Genomic DNA, 25,810 nt, shown 5'->3' with positions numbered 1-25,810 from the left:
ATAAATCTCCCTGAAAAATTTCCTCTCTCATTTGCGTAACTGAGCAACCACAGGGAATGTGTTACAAAGGAAAATTATGAAAAAGAGTGAGTTTTTGTACGCTTTACCAATATTGCAAAGTCAGGCTATGGGTTCATAGAGGGCCAGGGGTCAGCTCCCCTTAGATTTGGAGAAAAACATCTTCAATAGTTTTTAGGAGGGGGTCGGGCCATGAAGAACCAGGGTTCAGCTCCTGTAAGTTTCGGAATAAATGTCGTTCATAACCTTTTGGGGGGACAGGACCCTGGAGGGCCAAGGGTCAGCTCCATAAATATTGGAATAAAATATCGTTGATACTTATTTCTTTGGGAGGGGTGCGACAATGCAGGGCTAAGGCTCAGCTCCCACAAGTTTTGGACTAAAATATCGTTAATAGTATTTTTTAGGGAAAGGGGGTGGGGACGGGCCATGGACGGCAAGAAGTCGGCTCCCATAAATTGTAGAATGAAAAATAGCCAATATTTTTTGCGGGGTTGGGGGAGGGGGTGAATGGTTTTGGGCCATGGAGGGCTAGGGATCAACTCCCACGAGTTTTGAATGAAACAACGTTAATTATTTTTTAAAGGAGGTTAGGCTATAGAGGGCCAATTGTCAGCTCCCGTAAGGGTTGAAATAAAATATAATTAAAAAAATAATTACGGGGGGGGGACAATTATGGTCCAGGAGTCAGCTCACATAAGTTAAAAATCATATTTTTTTAGGGGGGGGGGCTCGGGTTATAGACAACCAAGGCTCAGCTCCGATAAATTTTAGAATAAAAATCTTTTATTTTTTACGGGATGGGGGGCATTGAGGTCTTGGGATTAGTTCCCATTTCGAATAAAATACCATTAATGATTTTCTGTTTGGGGGAGGGGGTTTGGTCCATACAGGGCAAGTGGTAAGCTCTAATTAGTTTTGGAATAAAATATTGTTAATATTATTTTGGGGGTGGGAGGGGATGAAGGGCGTAGGCCATAGAGGGTTAGGGGTCTGATCGTAAAAGCTCCAATAAGTTAAAAATTGCTTACAATTTTTGGGAGGAGTGAGGGGGATTCAGGCCATGGAAAGCCTGGGGTCAAATCTCGTAAATTTCGAATAAATTATCGTTAAATTTTATTAGGGAGGGGGGTTAAACCATGGATGGCAAGAGGTTAGGTCCCAAAAGTTTTGGAATAAACCATCTTTTATTTTTTATTTTTTGGGGGGAGGAGGGGTGTCTTGAGCCATGGAGGGTAAAGGGTCAGCTCTCATAAGTTTCAGAATAAAAATTGATAAATTTTTTTTTTGGGGGGGGGACGTGGGCCAAGGAGGGCCAGAGGTCAGCTCTATAAGTTTTGGAATAAAATATCGTTAATAAATTTTATTTAGGACTGGATCCGTATAAAGAGGGCCAGGGGTCATCTCCCACAGTTTTTTGAATTAAATACCGTTTATAAGTTATTTGGGGGAGTGTTCATACCATGGAGGGCCAGGAACCACCTCCCTTTAGTTTTGGAATAAACTATCATTAATATTTTTGTGAGAGATCAACCCTTGGAGGACCAAAGGTCAGCTCCCATAAGATTTGAAAAAAAAAAAATCATTAATAAGTATTATTTGAGGGGGGTACATAGAGGATCAGTGGTAACCTGCCCCAATTTTCGGAGTAAAATATCGTTAATAAGTTTCTTCGGGTGGTGCTGGGACATAGAGGGATAACGAGGGGTCAGCTCCCTTAAGTTTTGGAATAAAATATCACTAATAAGTTTTTTTGGTGTGGTGGTGAGAGATCGCGATTATCTGACCTTATGACTACTTTGAAAACCCTCACATAAAAACCTTATATGCCCCCATGATATAACTTGTAATACCTGTCCCGGCTTGGGGGGTTGTCAACCCTGTTTTTATTTTATTATTTTATTTATAATAAAATATAATAACAAAGTAAGTTTTTTATTTTATCTTTGAACTATTTTTAACAAATATGTGATAGTTTCTTGCTTGGAAAATCATTTGTCTTTTTTTCTACCCATTTTTGTTTAATGTAGCTAATTATATTTTCTTTGAAAAACTTGTTTAAATTATTCTTTAACTTTAATCAGCATAAAAAGTCAAATCTTTTTATTTAGGTTATCCATTTTTATCAACATTCTGTTTTTTAGAGACTCGATTAATATTTGGCCAATCCACTCCTTGATTTTTTTTTTTTTTTTTTTTACGGGACGTCAGCGTAACGACGGGTTGTAAAATTGTACCAGATTCAGTACATTTTCTTCCGAGCTGTAATTTCGTACGACTGATTCTTTAAGCAAAATTCAGTACAATTTTGCCAAACTGGTATAATTTCAGTACATTTGCTACAAAAGTCAGCGATTTTTTTTCGACAGCCGGAATTAGGACTCTCATGGCTGATTGCTATAAAAATAGTCCAGTCTCGCGGCTTGTCTTTCTCTTCTTTATGACTTTGAAGGGACTCTATGTGTCTATGCAAACATAACATTTTCAAATATTCGTTCCAAAAAATTGGTATCAAATTTAAAACTTTAAAAACGGGGCCTATTTAGTTCCGTCTTTACGTTAGGCCTGTTGACAGGTATACGCCTATGATCGCAGCCATACAGAAGGAAACACGCCAAGAAAACAATTCTTACTTAATTATATGCAGAATAATTTTATTTAACCCATCTTGCAGCGGGAAAACTTTTATCTTCACTTCTATCACTGTTGCACCATTTTTAAACAAAATTTAGAAAAATAAACCTGGATTGTGTTGCATTTTTCCATTTTCCAACTTAGCCCGATCAGTGCCATCGAATTATTTCCTACGAAAACATATCAATAGACAAATAGTAATAAATCAGGTTAGGTTGGATTAAGTTAAGTTAGATAGCGTTTGTGGATTTGTTTCAAATGGTTTTCAAGATTTAGAGAATAGACACAAATATTTACAAATGTGATAGAAAAAGTGGGAATACAAGAAAAGAAGTGAAGATAAAGGTTCTCCTTTTCCAATTAGGTTAACTAGGAATATTCTGCATATTCTGCAAAAGTTTGTGATACCTTGGATGTGAAGGAAGATTTGTTTAGTGAGGAAGAATTAGCGACAGTACTAGAAGGATTAAAAAATAATAAGGCCCCAGGTGCTGATAGTATGATTAAAGAGTTCCTTAAATATGGTGGCTCTGAGGTTAGGAATAAGCTACTGAAGATTATGAACATGATTTTTGAAAAAGGGGAAGTACCCAATGATTTTAGGAAAACCTTAATTAAACCACTGTATAAGAAAGGTGACAAGAGTGAATGTCGGAATTATCGAGGCATTAGTCTGGTCTCTGTAGGTAGCAAATTACTGAGTAATATGATACTTTTTAGACTGAGACATGCTGTAGACAAAGTTTTAAGGGAAGAACAATGCGGTTTTAGAAAAGGTAGAGGATGTGTCGACCATGTTTTCACTCTTAGGTTAATAATTGAGAAGTCCCTTCGTTGTCAAACACCTTTGGTCCTTAGTTTTATCGATTATGAGCAAGCTTTCGATTTTGTTGATAGAACAGCGTTAACAAAGGTCTTATCGTTATATCGTATACCAGAAAAATACATTAAAGTGATTTGCGCTATGTACGAGAATAATACTGCTGCGGTTAAGGTAGGAAATGAGGTTAGCAACTGGTTTTGTATTAAATCAGGAGTTAAGCAGGGTTGTGTTCTATCCCCCTTTATATGGATCATTTTGATGGACTTCGTCTTAAGGAGCACAGGAAAGGCAATTGGAGACCATGGAATCAAATGGGGAGGAAGAACGCTCCTGGACTTAGATTATGCTGATGATTTAAGCATATTAGATGAAAGTGTGAGCAAAATGAATGAATTTTTAGATGTTTTACGAGTTCAGGGTGCTAAAATAGGCTTGAAAATTAATGTTAAGAAGACTAAGTCACTAAGGTTAGGAATAAGTGAAGATGAACAGGTGACCTTAGGTAACGAAAAGATTGATCAGGTTGGGAGCTTCAGTTACCTTGGTAGTATTATTAGTAAAGATGGTGGGAGCAGTGAAGATGTTAAAAGTAGAATAGCTAAAGCTCAGGGTGTTTTTTCACAGTTAAAAAAAGTTTGGAAGAATAGAAAGATAAGCCTACAAACCAAGATTAGAATATTGGAAGCTACAGTGATGACAGTGGTCAAATATGGCTCTGAAGCATGGACACTCCGAAAAGCAGATGAAAATTTACTAGATGTTTTCCAGAGAAATTGCCTACGGATTGTTCTGGGTACCCGGCTGACTGACCGTATTTCAAACAGTAGGTTGTACGAAAAGTGTGGTTCAATCCCGCTTTCTGGGGCTATAATGAAAGAAAGGTTGAGATGGCTAGGCCACGTTCTACGGATGAAGGATGACAGATTACCGAAGATTGTCCTTTTTGGCCAACCGTCTGGGGCTACACGGAAAGCAGGTCGTCCTTGTCTGGGTTGGGAGGATGTCATAAATAAGGATTTAAAGGAAATGGGAACTTCCTGGGAGGGTGTAAAGAGGGAGGCTTTAAATAGATTAGGTTGGAGGAGGAGCGTGCGTAGCTGTGTTGGCCTCAGGCGGCTTGGTGCTGCAGTGAGTTATTAGTAGTAGTAGTAGTAGTATTCTGCATATTATGAAGTGAGCATTATTTTCTTAACATATTTCCTTATGCACAGCTGGGCTCCTAGTCTTCTACCACAAATTGTCAATTGGACTGTAAAGTTGCAGAGAATGATACTATCCAGTACAATCAGAATCTAAGAAGATCACTCATTATGTCCTGGTTCTATTGGCAGGGCCTCTGCACCCTAAATTTACCCTTAAATATGTAATGGTATGCTCAGATAATTATTTATATGCTGCTTTTGATCGGATCAGAAATATGCATTCTAGACCCCTAACTTTAGAAGGTATCATATTTAGAGGAGGCTTTGCTGTTACTAATGATAAAAAATTAAGGGACCTTGTCTGATAAAAATACCTAGGGATGTATACTGTTTCTGGGCCTCATTTAAAGCTCGTACCCCGGAGGTTTTGACTCAGCCTCCTCTAAATGAGATGCCTTTTGAAGTTCGTGCTTCAGACTGGGAATATGTCATGTGTAATGTAGGCCTATGGGAAAAATTGCAACCATTGCTATGCAACCTCAAACTGTTACATACAAATTTATACAGACAGATTTATAAGCTGAAATTTAGAACTTGTAGGCCGAATGAGTATTGATGCAGCAGAGAATAGCCTAGGTTTGGGCAATATTATCTGGTTATGAACGCTACTATCTTGTATGTCTAGACTTTTTAGTTTTTTACACAGTTTTCCAGGCTAACCGTTAAACTTTTTTGTTTTGGAACAAGAGATATTACTTCTGGACACAGTTTTTTGGCATTCTTAAGCTTTTGTTCCTATCCCCTAAGTTGATATCCTGAGTATATCATATCCTTGAGTCATAAGTTGCACTCCAAATTATCTTCATCTATGGCCAAAGGAAAAAGTCCAACCCTACATTGCTCTGGAGGCCAATAATTATTCGGAGTAAAGCATTCGTTTGAAGTTATTGTAGGTCCAACATGTTCACTGTTTCATTGAACTTTTGCATTCAGAAAATTTCAAAGGATAAACATTTGTAGTGACTGTCAGCAAACTATTTGTATTTTCGTTTAAATTGTTTACTGCCGGCAAGCAATTTTCAAAAAATGTTGTGCAGGACCTTATAATTGTATTTATAATTGTTAACATATACTTGTGAGCAAAGTCTGTTAAAACCCCCTGCATATCCCCTTCAGTGTAATCTCAGCTTCTTAGCCTTCTCTCTGTTAAGAAAAGGCTCTCCATATGGAGCATTCTAGAACTAGAATCTTCTTTGGCCTGTACTTGAGCGTACTTATTGATGTACTTATATCCTGTACTTATACCTGTACTTATTGATGCAGAACTGAGTTAGTCTTTCAGTTATCCCTATGGTTTGTACCTGACTTTAATACATTCAAGCTGATAATTTAATCAGCTTTAGCTTACTGTGTGAACATAATTATTGTCATTTTCACTTTAAAGAGCAGTGGATTTTCTTAGCTTCTGTCAAGCAATGTGACAAGAGTTTATGTTTGTTTGATTCCGATGTTTTTTTTTTAGATCTGATTTCCAGATTGTGATCACATTTTGCACAATATTTGTGCCAGTGCAAGTCTACTGGGATACAAACATATACAAACATATGGGATATATAAACTTGGTTATATAAACTATACATATACAAACATACTTGGGATACAAACATATAGGATACAATCATATACTATATTGATCTGTACATGACTTACTGCTATCAGTGCCATATTTCATGGCTCTATCGGAATTCCATACTTCGACCAAGCATATTTGAGTAGTTTAAAAAAAAATTTGGTGATTTTAGAACATGATTTAAACTTGATTAACTCACCAGGCTAAGCTAAAATTATGCAACTAATCAAATTTCTGAGTCGTACTTTGCGAATTACTAGATTGTCAAACAGTTCGTGGTAACGAACTGTAGTAAGGAGCACCCCGGCTCAATAGTAAACGAAACTCTAAAAACCGGAATTTTGATGCTAAAAGATACATCAAATGAATCGAATTTTTATGCTGATTCTAGATATATGAGTTTCATCAAATTTAGTCTTTGTCATCAAAAGTTCAGAGCCTGAGAAAATTTGCCTTATTTTGGAAAATAGGGGAAAATACCCCCTAAAAGTAATAAAATCTTAAAGAAAATCACACCATTGCATTCAACATATCAGAGAACCCTACAGCAAAAATTTCAAGCTCCTATCTACAAAAATGTGGAATTTCGTATTTTTTTGCCAGAAGACAAATTGCGGGTGCGTGTTTATTTGTTTTTTTTTCTTTTCCCTAGGGGAAAATTGGATCGTATCGACCAAGTGGTCCTAGAGTGTCACAAGAGGGCTCATTCTAACGGAAATGAAAAGTTCTAGTGTCCTTTTTAAGTGACCAAAAAATTGGAGGGCACCTAGGCCCCCTCCCACGTTTATTTTTTCCTGAAGTCAACGGATCAAAAATTTGAGATAGCAATTTTGTTCCACATAGTCGAAAACCATAATAACTATGTCTTTGGGAATGACTTACTCCCCCACAATCCCTGGGGGAGGGACTGCAAGTTACAAACTTTCACCAGTGTTTACATATAGTAATGGTTATTGGGAAGTGTACAGACGTTTTCAGGGGATTTTTTTGGGTTGGGGGGGGGTGGGGTTTTGGGTAGAGGGCTATGTGGGAGGATATTTCCTTGGAGGAATATGTCATGGAGGAAGAAAAATTCAATTAAAAGAGCGCAGGATTTTCTAGCATTACTATAAAAAAAAAACAATGAAAAAATAAACATGAAAACGTTCTTTCAATTGAAAGTAAGGAGCAGCATTGAAACTTAAAACGAACAGAGATTATTACGCATATGAGGGGTTATAAGAATACCTTAGCATAAAGATCGAGGTATTCAGGAGGAGATAAATACATCGCTCTTTATGCTAGTGTATTTTTAGTAATTTCAACTATTTATTCTACGGCCTTTCTGATTAAGGGTTATTCTTAAAGAATTGGGATAAAACTTACGATTTAGTGTAAAGAGCGACGTATTAGCGAGGGTACAAACCCCTCGTATACATAATAAAATATAAGAATATAAAAGTTTATTACGTAAGTTAATTCTTAAGTTGCGTATATTTTTTACTAATAAAAACGTTCGTTAAAAATTAAAAGTTCTAGTTGCCTTTTTCAGTAACCGAAAAATTCGAGGGCAACTAGGCCTCCTTCCCTACCCCTTATTTCTCAAAATCGTCTGATCAAAACTAAGATAAAGCCATTTAGCCAAAAATAAATTAGTTTACAAATTTCATTTTAATAATTTATGTGCGGAGAGCCAAAATCAAATATGCATTAATTCAAAAATGTTCAGAAATTAAATAAAAAAAAAAACTAGTTTTTTTAACTGAAAGTAAGGAGCGACATTAAAACTTAAAACGAACAGAAATTACTCCGTATATGAAATGGGTTGTCCCCTCCGCAATCCCCCGCTCTTTACGCTAAAGTTTGACTCTTTGCCACAATTCTACTTTTTAAAACAATTAAAAGCTTTAGCATAAAGAGTGAGGGATTGCGGAGGGGACAACCCATTTCATATACGGAGTAATTTCTGTTCGTTTTAAGTTTTAATGTCGCTCCTTACTCTCAGCTAAAAAAACTAGTTTTTTTATTTATTTAATCATATAAAGAGGTTTTGATTCTAAGTAAATTTGTCAGGGTAAAATGAAGAAAGTATGGCCTTAGCAGTTTTTCAAAAAGCCTTAACCTGCAGTTGAGGGAGTTAAGATAACTGAAAAAATACAGATAACTGAACATAATACTGTACAGATATATAACTGTACCGATAACTGAAAATAACTCCTAGTAAACCCTTGCACTGATAATAACAGTAAAAATTGCAAACAGGATATTATTTCAGTAGACGAGGAAAATGATAGCAAATCTGAATTTTTTGGATCTGAAGAGGCTAATTCTAATGACGAATGTGTTAAGGATAGTATGATTATCAAGGTAAAGCCAAAAAGAAAATGAGAAATTACAAACAGAGATTTAATAGCGACTGGTCTTCTGGCAAAGACCTACAGAAATAGATTCAGAAGAATGACAGGGATGGTAAACGGTTTCTTTGCGGAGTTTTTAATAAAAGGTACGTTGGAGAAAAGATTCATGCTCTTCTACATGCCAAAAATAAACTTCACATCAAGAACTTCGATATGCAGCAGCACAGTATCGACCTGTCAAGATGTGCTTAAATAATATTGAATATCAGAAGACTGTAATGCTGTAAAAGAACGTCGAAAATGTCGAGCTGAAGGTCAGTGGCTTCGTGGCAGAGAGAAAAACCTGCCTTTCAGGCTCATGAAGCATGCCAGGCCTTTAGAAAATCCCATTCCAAGATCGCACGCAAAAATTATTTGCGGCTGTGATAAGGCGCGAAATATTGTCGTTAAAAATTAGCAGCTGCTGCAGATTAGTCTCTCCCAGAGAAACTTCAGAGAGGAAAGTTTTGAATCTTGCTTAATGAATTGACGGGCGAATCAGTTGTTAAATCAATGGCTGTTGTAGCTTACTTCTGGTGCCCTGGATCGCTCCTTACTTCTGTATTACTTGCTAAGGTTTGTTGAGGTCCAACCAGCAACAGATCAAATAATAAACGAAGAAGTAGATAAGTTGCTTCGCATTAGAAATATTCCAAAAGAAAATTGCATAGGGTTGTGATGGGACAATGCCTCTTTAAACATGGGAGAAATAAAGGGGTTGAAGGCTCAGGTGAAAGTTTACAATTCATATGTTGTTGTTGTCGGTGGTTTTTTGCCATAACCTCACTCTATGTGTGTCTAGTGCCTCCATAAAAATCCCTCTAGAACTTGACGAGTTTGTCCATGATGCATCTAACTATATGTAGCTCTCACAAAACACATCCCTGCTTACACAGAGTCTCGAGGGATGACAAAAATGAAAAATTATTTACTACTCAAAATCTACGATGTCCATTGGCTGTCTCTTGAGTCCATAGTAATGTGCATTTTAGAAAAATGGAGATCACTTAAAGTTTACTTTTACGTAAAATTCAAGGCCACAAGGTAGGTATCAGCGGGAAAGGTCCTGAATGTGATGGAAAATGCCTATACCAAACAGTACTTACAGTTTCTGGGCCTTATTCTGCCAATGGCTTTCAACAAGTCTATGGCTATCTTCTATTTGGAATAAAATAATAGAAGAATAATAACGAAAATAAATCAAATGCCTTTTTGTATCTGCATTACAAAAGATCATAAACAAGCAATTGAGCCATGAATTTCTATTCCACATGATTTTGTGAATAGGATAGCCGATAATGAGCCTGGCTCGGGTTTGACTCCTGATCTGGGATTTTCTTTAAACTAATGTTCTACTGTATACTAAAAATATGGTTTTAACAATTGAAACTCCGATCATGTGCTTTTTGTTTCGACCCAAAGCCTTTTTTTAGATAAAAATTTAATGAAACACGTTTGATTTTTTTTAAATTGCCCCCCTCCCCCCACAAAAATATATTGCCCTATCTTAAAAACCTTTTTCGTATTGTCCGGACTGTTGATGAGAACTTCATTTTCGTTGGCTGTGGTTGACTTGACTAGTGTCAAATCGAACCTGGCTCTGAACGTATGTAGACGGCACATCAAGCAGTACATTTATCTTGGCTAGCAAAGTAATTAAACAAAATTGAGTTTTAGCTCGTTGTTTCTCATTAAAATTTCCATACGACCTAGCAAGAATTTATAAATAGCGAAAGTATTTTGTTCATAAAAAAAATAATAACCACACATTGTCTGCAATACTATGTAAAATAATAAAAGTTTGAATGAATTTTAAATTAATAAAAGATTTGCTAAAAGAAATTGTCAAACTTCATAGAAAAAAAAATCATAAAAATCGAAAGGTAAAGGTGTCCAGTAAGACCGATATTTAAAAATTTATAGTTTTACTATATATTAAGGGTCTATTTGAGCTGTGCTTCTGTGCCCTTATATTTATGCAGAAAAAAAAAAAAAAATGAAAAAAACTGTTCATTTGTCCTTGTATACGAGAAATTTATTTTTGTGCCCAGAGAGGTATCAAAATCCTCTCAAAAATCTGTCATGAAGTCTGGTTGAAAATAGTCAGGAAATAGAGTAAATAACTAGTTGTTGGAAATCGACGGCAATCTCTAGAAATTCAGTTCTGCGTAGTCATTGTTCACAAAGAACATGTTGTGTAAAGTTTATTCAGGTCACAAAGTGGTTTTAGATTCATGCATCTAATAACCTGTCAGACACAACAAAAAACTGCTGTAATACAAATTGTTGATCAACTGTTTAAGATACATTTAAATACATTTTTTAAAGTGTTTTTCATAAAGCTTGCTTTAACTAAGAAATGGACGGTATTTTCTAATTTCAGAATCTCATATGAACGGCAAGTTTGTCAAACTTTTCCGGGTGTTCCTAGAGCATGCCTCAATAAACACTAAATTAAAAAGGCTGATGAAATAGCAACGTCATGTTCTTATGAAACTTGATGAAAATCTGACTGAATAAACGACAAATTGAGACGTGATAAAGTCATATTTTTTACAGCAAGTTTAATTGCAGGAAGAACCAGGAGTGGTAATCAGACCTACAAGGTCTCATCAGAAATTAGAATGCAAAAAGTTCGAGCTTATGCATGGATATTCGGGGAATTCTCAGAAGCAAGAATTATCTTTTTAGTGATCTAAAAGAAAAATCCAGTGATTCTGTCTTTAAAAAGGCCCCAAGAGATACCTCTTTGGACATTTTAAAGGTTATTGGTACAAAATATGCCTAGAGTCTTAAATCACAAATTCATAAAATATGAACTTACTACGCTATTTGAAACTCAAGAAGAAATTTAAGTCCAAAAATCCGGACCATTTAAAGTAACAAAACCGATCCAAACAGCTAAACCAAAGAATATGGAGAAAATGTGAAATGATTATTAACATAGCTCATGGGATGAAGATATATTCTGCAATTAAAGGCTGACTTATTTGAGGGGTGTGCCAAAAGTGCGAAGGGTGGTGGAACTGTACCAAGTATTACGTAACAGTGTCAAGAGCGGTGGAGCTGTACTAAGCTTGGTTTAACTTTGCCAAGCGTGGTGCAACTGTAAGGCAGATGCTGCGTTCTGAGATGTACACTTGGTGGCGGGAAGTGAGCCCCTTTCCCACTTTAGTCTCCATTTGGAGATTTGGTATCATCTTCAGGTCTTTCATTGTCATCTTCACCATCGGATCTCGAGTCGTCTACTTCAGGCTTCTTCTGATAATCGAAGTTGTTCCTTATAGGATGGTAAATGCACATTCGTAAAAAGCCACAAATGATTGAAGAGATTCCATTTGACATTCTATATAAGAGCAAATCTTTTCTAAAATGGAGCTCCTTAAGGGCACGATCATAGCCTTTTGTGCAAGTAGATGAAAGTCTAAGGTCTTTTACAAAAGCTGCTTCTCTCTCAAGGTAAATTTGCTGATTCTGTTTGATCCCGTTACTTAGAGCAGGATTCGGGCACCTCGTTACGATCAAACTTGAAGTTCAGAACTTCAAACGAAATGAACTAATGAATTGATTCGTCTGAAATAACTCCACAGCATATGAAAGTTGTTGTGATTTTGTCAAGAAGATTAGGCGTGGTTCAGTTGTAATTTTGTATTTGTGACTATATAAGAGTAACTTTGTAAATCATCATGTATTAGAAAGATTAATGATAGGGTTACTGAGACAAACATTATAAGACACACATAGATAGATACACAGACATTGTGAGAGAGACAAGCAAACAGCCGCTCAGACACACAGGCATAATGAGAGAGATAGAGAACGAGACCAAAACACCTACAAACCTACTAACACACAGAGTAAACACAAAAACGCACAGACCGACACGGAAGCATGCAAACACCTACTCAGACACAAAAACACAGTGAGAGAGACAAACAGAGAACCCTCAGACACACGAGCATAGTGAGACAGAGAGAGAGAGAGAGAGAGACAAAACACCAACAAAATCCCCTAATCAGACACACAAACACACAAAGGAAGACGCGGAAATATACAAAAATCCGCTCAGACACCCAGGCATGGCGAGAGAGACAAGTAAACAGCCGCTCAGACAAAGGCATAGTGACAGAGAGAGAGAGAGAGGGGTAAAAACACCAAAAACACACAGTATGACACACAAACAAACACACAAAGACAGACACGAAAACGAGCAAAAACCCATTCAGACACAGGCACAGAGAGAGACACAAGCACAGAAGTACTTGACACACAGGTATAGTGATAGAGAGAAACATAAGAACCTACAAACACACAGAATCATACATACAAACCAGACAGACGCGGAAACACGGAAACACCCAATTAGACACACAGGCATAGTGAGAGAAACAAGCAAACAGCTGCTCAGACACTTAGAAATTGTGTGAGAGAGAAAAAAAACCCTACAAACCCACAGAATCATACCCAAAAACAGACACGGAAACATGTAAAGACCCACTCACGCACACAGACGTAGTGAGAGAGACAAGCAAATAGCCGTTCAGACACACAGAAATAGTGAAAGAGAGAGACGAAGACACCTACAAACACACAGAGTCAGACACATGAACACACATGAACAAAGACAGACACGGAAACATGCAAACACCTGCTCTAACACACAGGTACAGTGAGAGAGACAAGCGAATGGCCACTCAGACACACAGATATAGTGTGTGTGTGTGAGAGAGAGAGAGAGAGGGAGAGAAAGAGAGAAACACCCACTCATACACAGAGTCACACACACAAAAACATGCAAACCCTTCTCAGACACACAGGCATAGTGAGTGACAAGCGATGCACCACCCTATATGAACCTAACTTGAATAAAGTTCTTTTATTCAAGTTAAAAAAAAGGTGGAGATTGTAGGTTGGCCGAAGGTAACTGGGTGCAGATATAAATTGACTGGCTGTGTGCTTATCTCTCTCCCTGTGCCTGTGTGTCTGAGCAGGTGTTTGTGTATCCCAGTGTCTGTCTTTTCTAGTTCCTATGTCGGAATTTTGTTTGTATGTGTTTTTGTCTCTCTTAACCTCTCCGCCTGTGTATCTGGGCGGGTGTTTACTTGTCCCTGTGTCTGTCTTTGTTTATATGTCTGAGACTGTGTTTTGATGTGTATTTTTCTCTCTCAATCTCCGTGCCTGTGTGACTGGGCGGATGTTTGCTTTTCCCAGTGTCTATATTTCTTTGTTCGCATGTCTGAATTTGAGTGTTTGTACGTTTTTGTCTCTCTCACTCTCTGTGCCTGTGTGTCTAGGCAAGCGTTTTCCTGTCACAGTGTCTGTTTTTGCCTGTTTGTTTGTCTAAATCTGTGTGTGTGTATGTGTTTTTTTCTCTCTCTCTCTTTCTTTCTCACTATGGCTGTGTGTCTGAGCTGCTATTTGCTTGTGTCTCTCGTGATGCCTCTGTGTCTGAGCGGGTGTTTGCATGTTTCCATGTCTATCTTTAATTGTTTATGCGTCTGACTCTGTGTGTTTGAACAGTTTTTGACAGGCTTTCGGAATGATCATGTCCCGACAGGAATATTTAGGTCATTCACCCAAAAGCACTGGATACCTGTCTAGGCAGCTGATCATTTATGTAGGTCAATGAAATTTTTCGTCGAATGTTTACAAAGAATTCTTCGTACCACAGTTATGAGACTAGACATACGTACAATTTAATATATGAGTGTCGCAGCTCTCAGAGGTCAAGTTTTAGTTTCAGATCTGCTGGACGAGTAGTATGGAATTATTTACCATCGAGTGTAAGGTTATCAGAAAATGTTAGCCAGTTTAACAGCAGACTGAAGAACCAGTCGTAGTAGCAGTAATTGCAGTATACACTTTATGGCTTTTGATTAGTTAAAAATCTGCCACATGATACCCTGGAAGTTCCAACCTAATAATGTAAGCCGCTCTTGATAAATTGCCGTTACTCCCTATTGAAACTCTATATATTCATTGGTCGTTTTGATTTGGGTCCACATCCACCAAACCCCTTTTTTAAAGCTTCATATTAATACCCTCAGCTTCAATAGTAGCAATGGTTATAGTAGTAGCAGGACCATATGTAATAGCATGCACAAAGCACTATTGTTCCTTTTCAACATGTCCCTAACCACAATCTGAAACTTTTAACTTGATACCATAAACCATTCCTGAGTTATTACTGATAAGTCTTTGTGACAATCTGTATGGATATGATGTGTTATGGGTTAGTTCAATATTCCTATATAAGTTTTGCCTTAATCCTTTAAACTTTGTAGAAACAGGATCAATAGTAATAGTAGTATAAATTTAGTAGCAGCCTTAGTAGCAATAATTGCAGTAGCAGTAGTAATGGTAGTAGCAGCAGCAGTATTAGTAGTACTAAAATGATACAAATATTACCATTTGGTTAGTCCAACAAAACCCCTCCCCCAAGAAGTCTTGCGTGTCTAAAATTTACACACCAGGTCATTCCTAAGATATAAGTGATACGCCCTTTTGAAAACCAGCGTGCAGACTCTGTGTTGAGATTCAGTTCAAATGTTTGATCAATACTCTCTGAAAATTTTACCTTCATACACTTAATCACAATTATAATAGTAGCCACAGCAGTAGTAGTAGGAGTACTAGTGGTACTAGTTGCAGAACTAGTAGTGATATTAACAGTAATTGAAGTATTACTATCAGCATCAGTAGTATTAACGTGTGGCCTTCTGGAAAGTTGAACATCTCCCTCTTCAAGAAGTGGAAGTTTTAACGTAATAAAATTATCTGTTGCTACGATATTGCACATGTGTCCTTTGGATACCCTGGATATCCAATATCCATATAGTGTTTTAATTCAGTTCAACTTCCCCTCAACACTTCCTTAAATTTTCGTTTTAATGCTTTAGCATTATTAGTAGTGGCAATAGAAGAAGTAGTTGGAGTAATGGTAGTTGCAGTAATTGCGGGATTAGTGTTACTAGTGGTAGTTGTTCTAGAAGTAGGAGTAGTAACGTGCAAATTTTGCCTTTTGATCAGTTAGTCGTCCCCATTAAGCATTCCGTAAAAGCTTCTACTAATACTCTAATCCATTCCTGAGATACGCTCTTTCTACATTGTATAAACACATAGTTTGTTTCGGTTTAGTTTTTCACCTTCATACCCTTAGTCTTGATAGTACTAGTATCATAGTAGTAGTAGCATTAGTTGGAGCAGTAATAGCAGTAGTATTGTCTTATTAGAACCAATAATAACAGTAGTAACAGCAGTATTAAAAGCAATAGTAGCATAAGCATGTTGCCTTTTAGCAAGTTGAACAGCCTCCTCATGACGCCGTACAAATATCAGCTTGATTAGGCAAGCGGTCTGTAGGATATTGCTGATGCATTTTTTGACACTATTTTTGCACATAGCTGTTTTGATTTTGTCCAAGTTTCCCCTCAATAGTTCCATAATTTCCACTCCAAGATCCTCAGAGTGGTAATACTAGCTGCAGAAGCAGTAATTGAAGTGACTGTAGTGGTAGTAGTAGTAGTAGTGGTAGTATCATGCAAATATTGCCCTTTTGGTTAATTTATCATCCCCTCATCATTTCCTGAAAGTTTCAAATTAATACGCGCAGTCACTCCAGAGTTGACGCCTTTTTGATAGCCCATATTCACGTTATGTATTTTGATCTAACCCGACACTCCCCTCGCCCTTCTTTGGAAGATTCACTCGAATACCCTTCGTCTTTTCGGACACTAAAATATAAAAATGCTCATTTTCTCAATAACAATATGTGTAAACAATTTATGAATTGTATAACTTCCCTTGCGTTGAGGGATGTGGAACATCCCCAGAAACATAGCTCCTGGACTTTATAATTATGCTGGACAAAATGGCTATCTCAGAATTTTGATTGGAAGTATTTGAGGAGTTTATTGTCTGCCTGCGCTCTAATAACTTTTAACTGTTAAAAAGGGCACTAGAAGTTTCAATCTCAAACTGAATGAGCTGTTTCCGAAGTTTCTACACCAACTCCTTCTATACAAAATGCCTTGGTAAAAAAAACAAACAAATAAATACATAATACATTGTGCTCGCATCGGTTTTTACTTAGGCAGCACTGTTGCGCTGCCTTTGATTTCGAAGTACTGTTTTTTATTTAGTGGAAAGTAGATGCTAAGAACCTCCACACTTCATGGTATAACAGCCATTTGTGTGAGGGAAAAAACATTAATATTATACAGAAGTTTAAAATCCGAAGTATTAGAAGTGAAAAACCATCCGATTTTTCCATTAATACAGCTTCTAATATACAGGAACGACATCAATTATCACTTTCTTATGTAAAATTTTACACTATCCTTTTTCTTTTTCGCTTTATTCTCTTTAAGTATCTCGCGATCACTGGATATGCTCAACGTTTAAATCTAGCATAGTCCGATTTTACTCACGGGTCGCCACGACTTATTTGGCAGCTACGGAAAATGCAGTCAGGATAATAGCAATAAAAGATTGCATAGGCAGTGATGGTGCGATATTTTTTAAAGTATTCGACCTTAGTTTGCTTCGACATTAATTTCCAATTCAATGGAATCGTAATTCAATTCACTATTAGAAGAATTAATAAATTTTCAATGGAGCATTAGTAAAAACAAACATTTTTAAATGCTCTTTTCAGACTTTTTCACCAATGGTCGGCGTTGCGTAAGTACTGATCTCCTGATTCATTGCCTTCAGCCAGTAGTGCAATGCGTGGATGGAGGCAAATCGTCCAAAAAATTCCGTATTCCCTCCCAGACTTCTCCAGGTATCAATTTAGAGCTGGGTCAACTAAGGGTAAGATTACTTAGTCACATCATTGAGTCCCATTCCAAACCAAATAAGCAGCGAGACAGGGCCTGGAAATCCTGTTCTCAGGATTAGAAGTTGAGTACACTAACCAGGGATTAGTAATAGAAAATGTTTAAAAAATTAATGAAATCAACAATTAGAAATAGGTTTAGGACACAAATATTTTGTTTACCTCCAGGTTTTTAGCAAAAGTGCTCCATAAGCGAGAGCAAATCCAATTTCACGGAACCACACCCTTAAGCTGCAGGTAATGATGTTTGGTCTAGTGTATATGGCAGGAACCTGTAAGTAATCAATCATATACAAACGCAGTTAGGAAAGTAATAGGAAATCGAGAGGAATATCACAGACAATAATCTCAGAAAACCTGCCAAAACCAATGATCTATTGAGCTAATAATGTTTTCCCTTTTGTGACGGAGACAATCTTTACCCATGAGCAGTTGAAATATCTATGCTTCAGAGTCATATAAAATTATTTCATGTGCTGGTTGGTTCATTTATTTTTTAGGGTATTATTGCTATTATTATTAACATTAACTCATTGATAAAGCCACGATAATTGGGCAGCATTGAAAGCTTTCAAGTTCAATTTGAAAGCTTAAATTCTGCTTCTGTACTCTATAGATTTCTTGAGCTATTTTCGTCTTCGTTTTTTTCTTTCGCTATGGGTTGGGTTTCTATACCCTGCTTTTTTTCTGAAAAGGATTAAAGTCACTTTTTACAGGATAAACTCTTTTATTGGATCTTTTTTGTTAATAATTCAAAGAATGTTTAGCGTGAGATTTCTCTGAAAAATTATTCGCACGCCTCTATCTTTCCTTCAATCGCAATCTCATCAAGGCAATGATAGAACGGTTTTCGGAAAACCGTCACCTTTATGTACATTTCATGAAACATGGCACAAGAAAAAAAATAGTAAAAATTATTTTTCAAGAGTGTCTTATGTCCAACTCTTTTTTAAAAGGGAAATTATATTTAAATATTGAAACTTCGCAGATTTCTTTTTGTTTTCAGGTGAAAACAAAATTACTTACTTGAATCAGTCTTGGTAGTACTACGACAGGGTATAGAACCTATTAAGTTGAAACTACCAAGAGATATAAAATACTCTACAAGGATGTTGAACTCAATCAAAATACAGTATGTGCATCCAGATTCTTAAATGAGCTTCTTTGCAATATCTCTTGAATGACTATGCGCATAAAGTAGAAAATTTAATCGAATTTTTAATTAGATGAAATTACCCAATGTACATCTAGATTTTCAAAGGGCGTAGGTGCAATATCTCGAGATGGTCTACGAGCATTAAGTTGAAGCTTACAGAAAGTCTTGAGGGAGATGTTGAACTAAAATAAAAGACAGCAAATGAAACTAAGTTTTTAAAAGGGCATATCTGTAGTGAATTAGAAGCGGCTAATTGTATTTTTAAGTGCAAATGTTTGGTGAAGGTTGAGGAGACTTTGAAATAAATCAAAAGACACCATATGCATCCGGGTTTTTAAAAAACCATATCTACAACCTCTCAGGAATGAGTAAAAGCGTTGAGCTTACACTTTCAGGGAATATTGAAGAAGGTTATGGTTTCACATTAAATCAGAAGACACTATATGCATCCAGGCTCTTAAAACGGCACATCTACAATAGGGTATTAAGAAAATAAGGGTATTAAGTAAAATCTCTAAAACAATTTGTGGGGGTTTTCGAACCAAGTCAAAAGACACTATATGCATCCTGGTTTTTAACTTAGTGAAAAAGAAATCATCAGTGGATCAGCACAAGCACAGGAACAAACGCACACCACACAACAAAACATAAAAAAAAACAGAAAGAGATAGGAAGACTGTTTTCCTACTTTAATAATTAAGATAGATAAGTACTTGAACGAATCCTTAAGTCTACTCACTCATCCAATTACATAGGTTAAACATCGTAGCCATATACATTCAACCGCAAAGAATAGTCCATGGACAGGCAGTCGTGTCGTTAGTAAGTATAAGTCGTCATAAACCGAATGCCTAAGACTATAAATCAAACAAATGGTTCAAAAGCGATCACCCATCACAAGGCTCATCAGGAGAATACACACTTGCCTAAAGGGTTTCGGTGCTTTAAAATCCCTACCCAGGCAAAGTGGCACGTCTACCATAAGCTCATTATGGCATCCCCGTAATAGGTATCGACCCTGAAATACATGCATATTACTAAACACTTGCAAAACTACCAAATAGCTCCTGAACTAACTTGTCCTACCTTGGTTTTGGCCCTCGTGTATTTGTGGTAAACTAAATAATCTTATATCTAAGCCTTGTATATTTATACTGAACGCTTTTTAAGTTCTTACAATGTTATAAATTCTTCAATCCCTTTGCAGATATAACCTAAATAAAATTCTAGAAAGTGAATGCAAATTACAACATTCAAAAAATACATCTTCTGCAAATTCTGCCTGAAATCCGCTGTCAAAGATAAGGGAACCGCCATTCCCAATTACAAGAATTTCATAATAAACCAAAAATTTCGCTAAGCATTGCTTAAAAATTCTTTCTGTATTTACTTAAAGGTTCATTATAATGAAAAATAATTTTTTTAAATTGCCAAGTTAATTTATTTGCAGAGAAACCTCTTAAAATCAATTTGTAGCTTAAAATCTTACATCTATTTTTAAAATTAGCATAACTATTACAGATTATTGCATATCTAAGTAATTGTGAGTAAAAGGGGCGCCACTCTACCTGAGGAATGGCGCCCCTTGAGGATATTACAGCTTAGTAGACAAGACAGCACTTGCACGGGATTCTGATTAATGGATGTTTTTCTGGGCTTGGTTTGTTTTGATGGGCGTTTTCTGGCTGAAAAACCACTTCCTAGCTAATTTATCTACTATGGGTTGCCTCCCCGCAGCAGCATAATATTTGTAGGCATGGATATATAATGAGTCGGAGGTAATAGGCTTGAGGCTGTCTGTGCAGGGTTTCGACTCTTGTTGATAGAAGAGCATCGCCAAGTGCTGAAAACCATGTTGTGACCAAGATGGGCCCAGGATTGCACAAAGCCTCCAACTTACTGGAGGTTCTAGGGACTTCTTGCTGTCCGGTTCTAAGCCGGCTTAAGTGCTTCGGTGTAGACTTGAGAAGATATGTTGTTCCCCGTCCTGCACTGGTATCCGGGATCATTGCTTTTCTGAGGCCAAAATAATTTCAAAGATTTAAAGAACATGAAAATTGGAACTTGGAATGGTACGACGTTAAAAAATGACTATCGCATCGATATTTTGACTGACGAGTTCAGACGATTTGATCTGGATTCATTCGAAGTTTCAGAAACTCATATCCCAAGGGTAGGAAGCACGAAATTAGGTGACATAGAATTTGTTTACTTAGGCAGGAAGGATGGGGTATATAGACAGGGATTAGGGCTCATGATGAATAAGGAAACTGCTAAGTCATGTTTAGGCTGGGAAGGTATTAACAATAGAATACTAGTTGCTCATTTTAGGACTAAAAACTTCAGGGTATCAGTCATAGTAGTATATGCCCTTGTTGAACCAACTGATTGAGATACTAGTGACTCAGATGAATTTTACTGACAGTTGCAGGAGCAAATAGACATCGTACCAGGTAAGACAGAAAAACAGAAATATCGAGTTTTTTGCTAGGACCCTTTAACGCCCGGGTTGGTAGAAATAAGGATAGACGGTATCCTAACCTAGGTAAATTTGGTGTAGGAAAAGAAAACAGTAATGACTATTGACTTTTGCAATTTTGTAGGTATAACAACCTAGTTATAATAAATACGGTGTTTTGTCACAAAATGGCCCTTAAGTTGAAATGGTATTCACGTGATGATAAAACAGCAAACGTTATTGATTATGCTATTGTAAACCGAAGACTAGCAGGATCAATACAAGATACTAGGGTGTATAGGAGTGCTGTTATTGATGTTAAAAGAAAATAAATAAAAAAATTTCCACCAGCAATGGATCTAACCTGGATTAATACAGTGAAAAAAAGAAATTATCAATAGAACAGCACAAACACAGAAACCAACACACACCACACAACTGAACATAAAAAAAAGACAGAGAGAGAAAGGGAAGACTGTTTTTCTACTTTAGTAATTAAGATAGATAAGTACTTGAACGAAGCCTTAACCCTACTCACCCATCCAATTACATAGGTCAAGCAGTATAGCCATACACATTCAACCGCAAAGAATAGTCCATGTACAGGCAGTCGTGTCGTCAGTAATTATAAGTCGTCATAAGCCGAATGCCTAAGACTATAAATCAAACAAATAGTTCAAAAGCGACCACCCAACACAAGGGGTCATCAGGAGAATACATAGTTGCCTATAGGGTTTCGGTGCTTGAAAGTCCCTACCCAGACAAAGTGGTGCGCGTACCATAAACACAAAAAGATCAGAAATTATTACAATCAGGAAAAGGCCACTCCCCCCTTCAGATTTTTAAAGACCATTGAGTCATTTGTGCTTTAGTCAAACCCAAAGTTAATTTTTCCCTGTTGTTAATCAACCCTGTTGAAACCCAAGTTAATTTCAACATTTTATTATAATTATATTAATAAATGAAAATAAAAATTCTGTTAAGCAAAAAATTCAATCTTGAAAGTCAAAGATTTCTAGGAATTAATATCAATTTATTCTAAATGCTTAGTTTCGTTTCATTAATCATTCACTGAAACTTTGATTATCACGGTTATCTTTTTTTTTTATTTTCGTCGCCGTTTTAAAAAACAACCCACACTATTCAAAATACATTTCTTTTTTCATAAAATGTAGATGAAACGATAGCTTTTAGGAAGTTAACAGGTTGGGAAAGGGTTATCAGTTACAGATTTTGGCCAAAGTTCTGTTAAGAGTGTTTTTTTTTTTTTACCTTGAATTGAATATCTATTTCGATTGTGTTCTTCCATTTAGTTTGTTCTCTTTTTTCCTAGTCCGCCAATTTCAACTTATTGCTAGAAAATGTTAAGAACCTAATTTCCGTGGTTTTTACGGATATTGTGGACCTCAGACTAGATCGATAAATGGGACATTACGGTTTTGAAAAGATGCATATAACTCTTTTCTGGGGCCGAAAAAAAAACAGGTTTTCACTAATAATTGACCCGGAGCTCAGTTGCTTAGTGACTTAGTTGAAATGAAATTTTATAGTCTATGTCAGGGACGTACCTAGAGCAAAATCTTGGGGGAGGTCAAATATGACAAAGGTGCCAATTAGTAAAATCTTGGGGGGGGGGCAATGTGACAAAGGTGCCAATAATTGACAAAATTGACAAATTTATTCAAAAAAAGACTGAAAAAGAAAAAAAAACAAGTAATGAGGGCACCAGAAAAATCTTACGGGGGATGGTCCCCTGGATCCACCCTGGGTCTATGTTGGAGAGAACTATTTGAAACTATTCACCAATGCTTACGTTCCTTTGAAGCATGTTTCTGCTTTCGTCGGGAAAGCTCCGTTCCGCCAGGCGAGCATGAGTTTTATATCGAAGCTGAACTCAAATAGAGAAGTATTTGAGATATGTAACGCTTACTTGGCTCAATTAAAAAAGAAATTGGAGCTATCCTTCGTTTCTTTCTAAGTAGTGAAATTGGTAAATTGACCCGTGGTTAGAAAATATACTTTTGAACAAAGGCAGGTAGACTTTTTTTAAGGCTCGCTAATCGTCGTTGATGTGTTGATCAAATAATATAGGCTCCATTTTGTCTAACAAAATTCGATAATACGATACATTTAAAAAATTTTGAGAGGTTGACAACTTTAGTGTTGTGGTTCTTGTCAGATAAAAACAAAATCTGGTTCAAATTTAAAGACAAGGAAGGGACATGTAAGTAACAATCTTATTTTTTTCCTTGGTTTTCTTCGTGTTGAGGGGTTGGCATCTTTTGCTAGTTGGTGTAGGCCTACATTGCTTTTGATAATTTTTAGGGAGTGAAAATTTCGGTTTCATCTCCTCTAAGGAGAGAGACAGGTACTACTACTACTAATAATAACTCACTGCAGCACCAAGCCGCCTGAGGCCAACACAGCTACGCACGCTCCTCCTCCAACCTAATCTATTTAAAGCCTCCCTCATTACACCCTCCCGGGAAGTTCCCATTTCCTTTAAATCTTTATTTATGACATCCTTACAACCATGACAAGGACGACCTGCTTTCCGTGTAGCCCCAGACGGTTGGCCAAATAGGACAATCTTCGGTAATCTGTCATCCTTCATCCGTAGAACGTGGCCTAGCCATCTCAACCTTTCTTTCATTATAGCCCTAGAAAGCAGATATTGAACCATATTTTTCGTGTAACCTACTGTTTGAAATACGGTTAGTCAGCCAGGTACCCAGAACAATCGGTAGACAATTTCTCTGGAAAACATCTAGTAGATTTTCATCTGCTTTTCGGAGCGCCCATGCTTCAGAGCCACATTTGACCACTGTCATCACTGTAGCTTCCAATATTCTAATCTTGGTTTGCAGACTTATCTTTGTATTCTTCCAAACATTTTTTAACTGTGAAAAAACACCCTGAGCCTTAGCTATTCTACCTTTAACATCTTCACTGCTCCCACCATCTTTACTAATAATACCACCAAGGTAACTTAAGCTCCCAACCTGATCAATCTTCTCGTTACCTAACGTCACCTGTTCATCTTCACTTATTCCTAGCCTTAGTGACTTTGTCTTCTTAACATTAATTTTCAAGCCTATTTTAGCACCCTGAACTCGCAAAACTTCTAAAAATTCATTCATTTTGCTCACACTTTCATCTAATATGCTTAAATCATCAGCATAGTCTAAGTCCAGGAGCGTTCATCCTCCCCATTTGATTCCGTGGTCTCAAATTGCCTTTCCTGTGGTCCTTAAGACGAATGATCCGTATAAAGGGGGATAGAACACAACCCTGCTTAACTCCTGATTTAATACACTCCTGATTTAATACAAAACCAGTTGCTAACCTCATTTCCTACCTTAACCGCAGCAGTATTATTCTCGTACATAGCACAAATCACTTTCATGTATTTTTCTGGTATACCATATAATGATAATTATATGTATGACGCTCTTCTATCAACAGAATTGAAAGCTTGCTCGTAATCGATAAAACTGAGAACCAAAGGTGTTTGACAACGAAGGGACTTGTCAATTATTAACCTAAGAATGAAAACTTGGCCGACACATCCTCTACCTTTTCTAAAGCCACATTGTTCTTCCCTTAAAACTTTGTCTACAGCATCTCTCAGTCTAAAAGGTATCATATTACTCAGTAATTTTCTACCTATAGAAACCAGACTAATGCCTCGATAATTACGACACTCGCTCTTGTCACCTTTCTTATACAGTGGTTTAATTAAGGTATTCCTAAAATCATTGGGTACTTCCCCTTTTTCAAAAATCATGTTGATAATCTTCAGTAGCTTATTCCTAGCCTCAGAGCCACCGTACTTAAGAAACTCATTAATCATACTATCAGTACCTGGAGCCTTATTATTTTTTAATCCTTTTAGTACTGTCGCTAATTCTTCCTCACTAAACAAATCTTCCTTCGCATCCAAGGTATCACAAACTTTTTCATTTTCATCTAAATCTTTTCTTGCAAATGTATCTCGGTTTAGCACTTTCTCAAAATGTTCCACCCATCTTTCTTTAACCTTTTGCTTATCACTAATTGTGGCCCCATGTCTATTTTAAACTGGGACTAGTCGGGATTGGCTGCTCCCTTTCAATTTATTAATATGTTAGTATAATATTTTACTATTATGCCGTCTAGCCGCATCTTCCAGATCCTCAGCAATTTTATCCATGGCCTCCACTTCACATCTCCTTGGTTCATATTTTAATTTTTTCTCCACTTTCTTTACATTCCTTTTGTTTTCATACGACCTATCACTCAGATAATTCTTATACAAACCCCTTCTACTCTCTATTAAACCTAAAGCTTTTTCACTAGAGCATAGTAAATTTTTCGGTAAGGGGGTAGCAGCACCATTTTTCAAAATTTAGAGGGGCTGAAAACTTTCGTGCTGTGGCGTATATTAGAAACAAAAATATAGTTTATATATTAAGAAAAGAGAGGGAATTGTAAGTAACGGTTGGCTGTTTTACCCTGGTCTTATTTGCCTTGGCGAGTTGACATGTTTTTCTATTTGGTGTACCTAATTTTTGTTTTTAATGCATTTGAGGTTACAAACAAGAGCTAAGAGTTCATATGTCACCTGTGACGAGGTCAGAAGAGCCAAGAGCCAAGAGCTCAAATTGTATGAGCTCTAGCAAAATTATAAGAATCAATAGGTTGATTTTAAGGGAAAATCAGAGGCTTTATGGTGGTTGGGATTTAAAATAAGAGC

At 36.8% G+C, this 25,810-nt stretch overlaps 1 protein-coding gene across 4 annotated transcripts in view; it reads right to left on the bottom strand.

Annotated features, from left to right (window-relative positions):
• LOC136033860 (metabotropic glycine receptor-like) overlaps positions 1–25,810 on the bottom strand; it is a 232,924-nt gene that overhangs the window by 27,042 nt on the left and 180,072 nt on the right. For all 4 annotated transcript variants that reach the window (XM_065714828.1, XM_065714827.1, XM_065714829.1 and 1 more), the window contains one exon: positions 17,624–17,733. In XM_065714828.1, coding sequence (XP_065570900.1) covers positions 17,624–17,733 — 110 coding nt within the window. The remainder of the gene's footprint in view (positions 1–17,623; positions 17,734–25,810) is intronic.

Source organism: Artemia franciscana, chromosome 12 (assembly GCF_032884065.1).
Source record: "Artemia franciscana chromosome 12, ASM3288406v1, whole genome shotgun sequence".
NCBI classification, from domain to species: domain Eukaryota; kingdom Metazoa; phylum Arthropoda; class Branchiopoda; order Anostraca; family Artemiidae; genus Artemia; species Artemia franciscana.
This window is presented reverse-complemented; position numbering and strand designations above follow the sequence as displayed.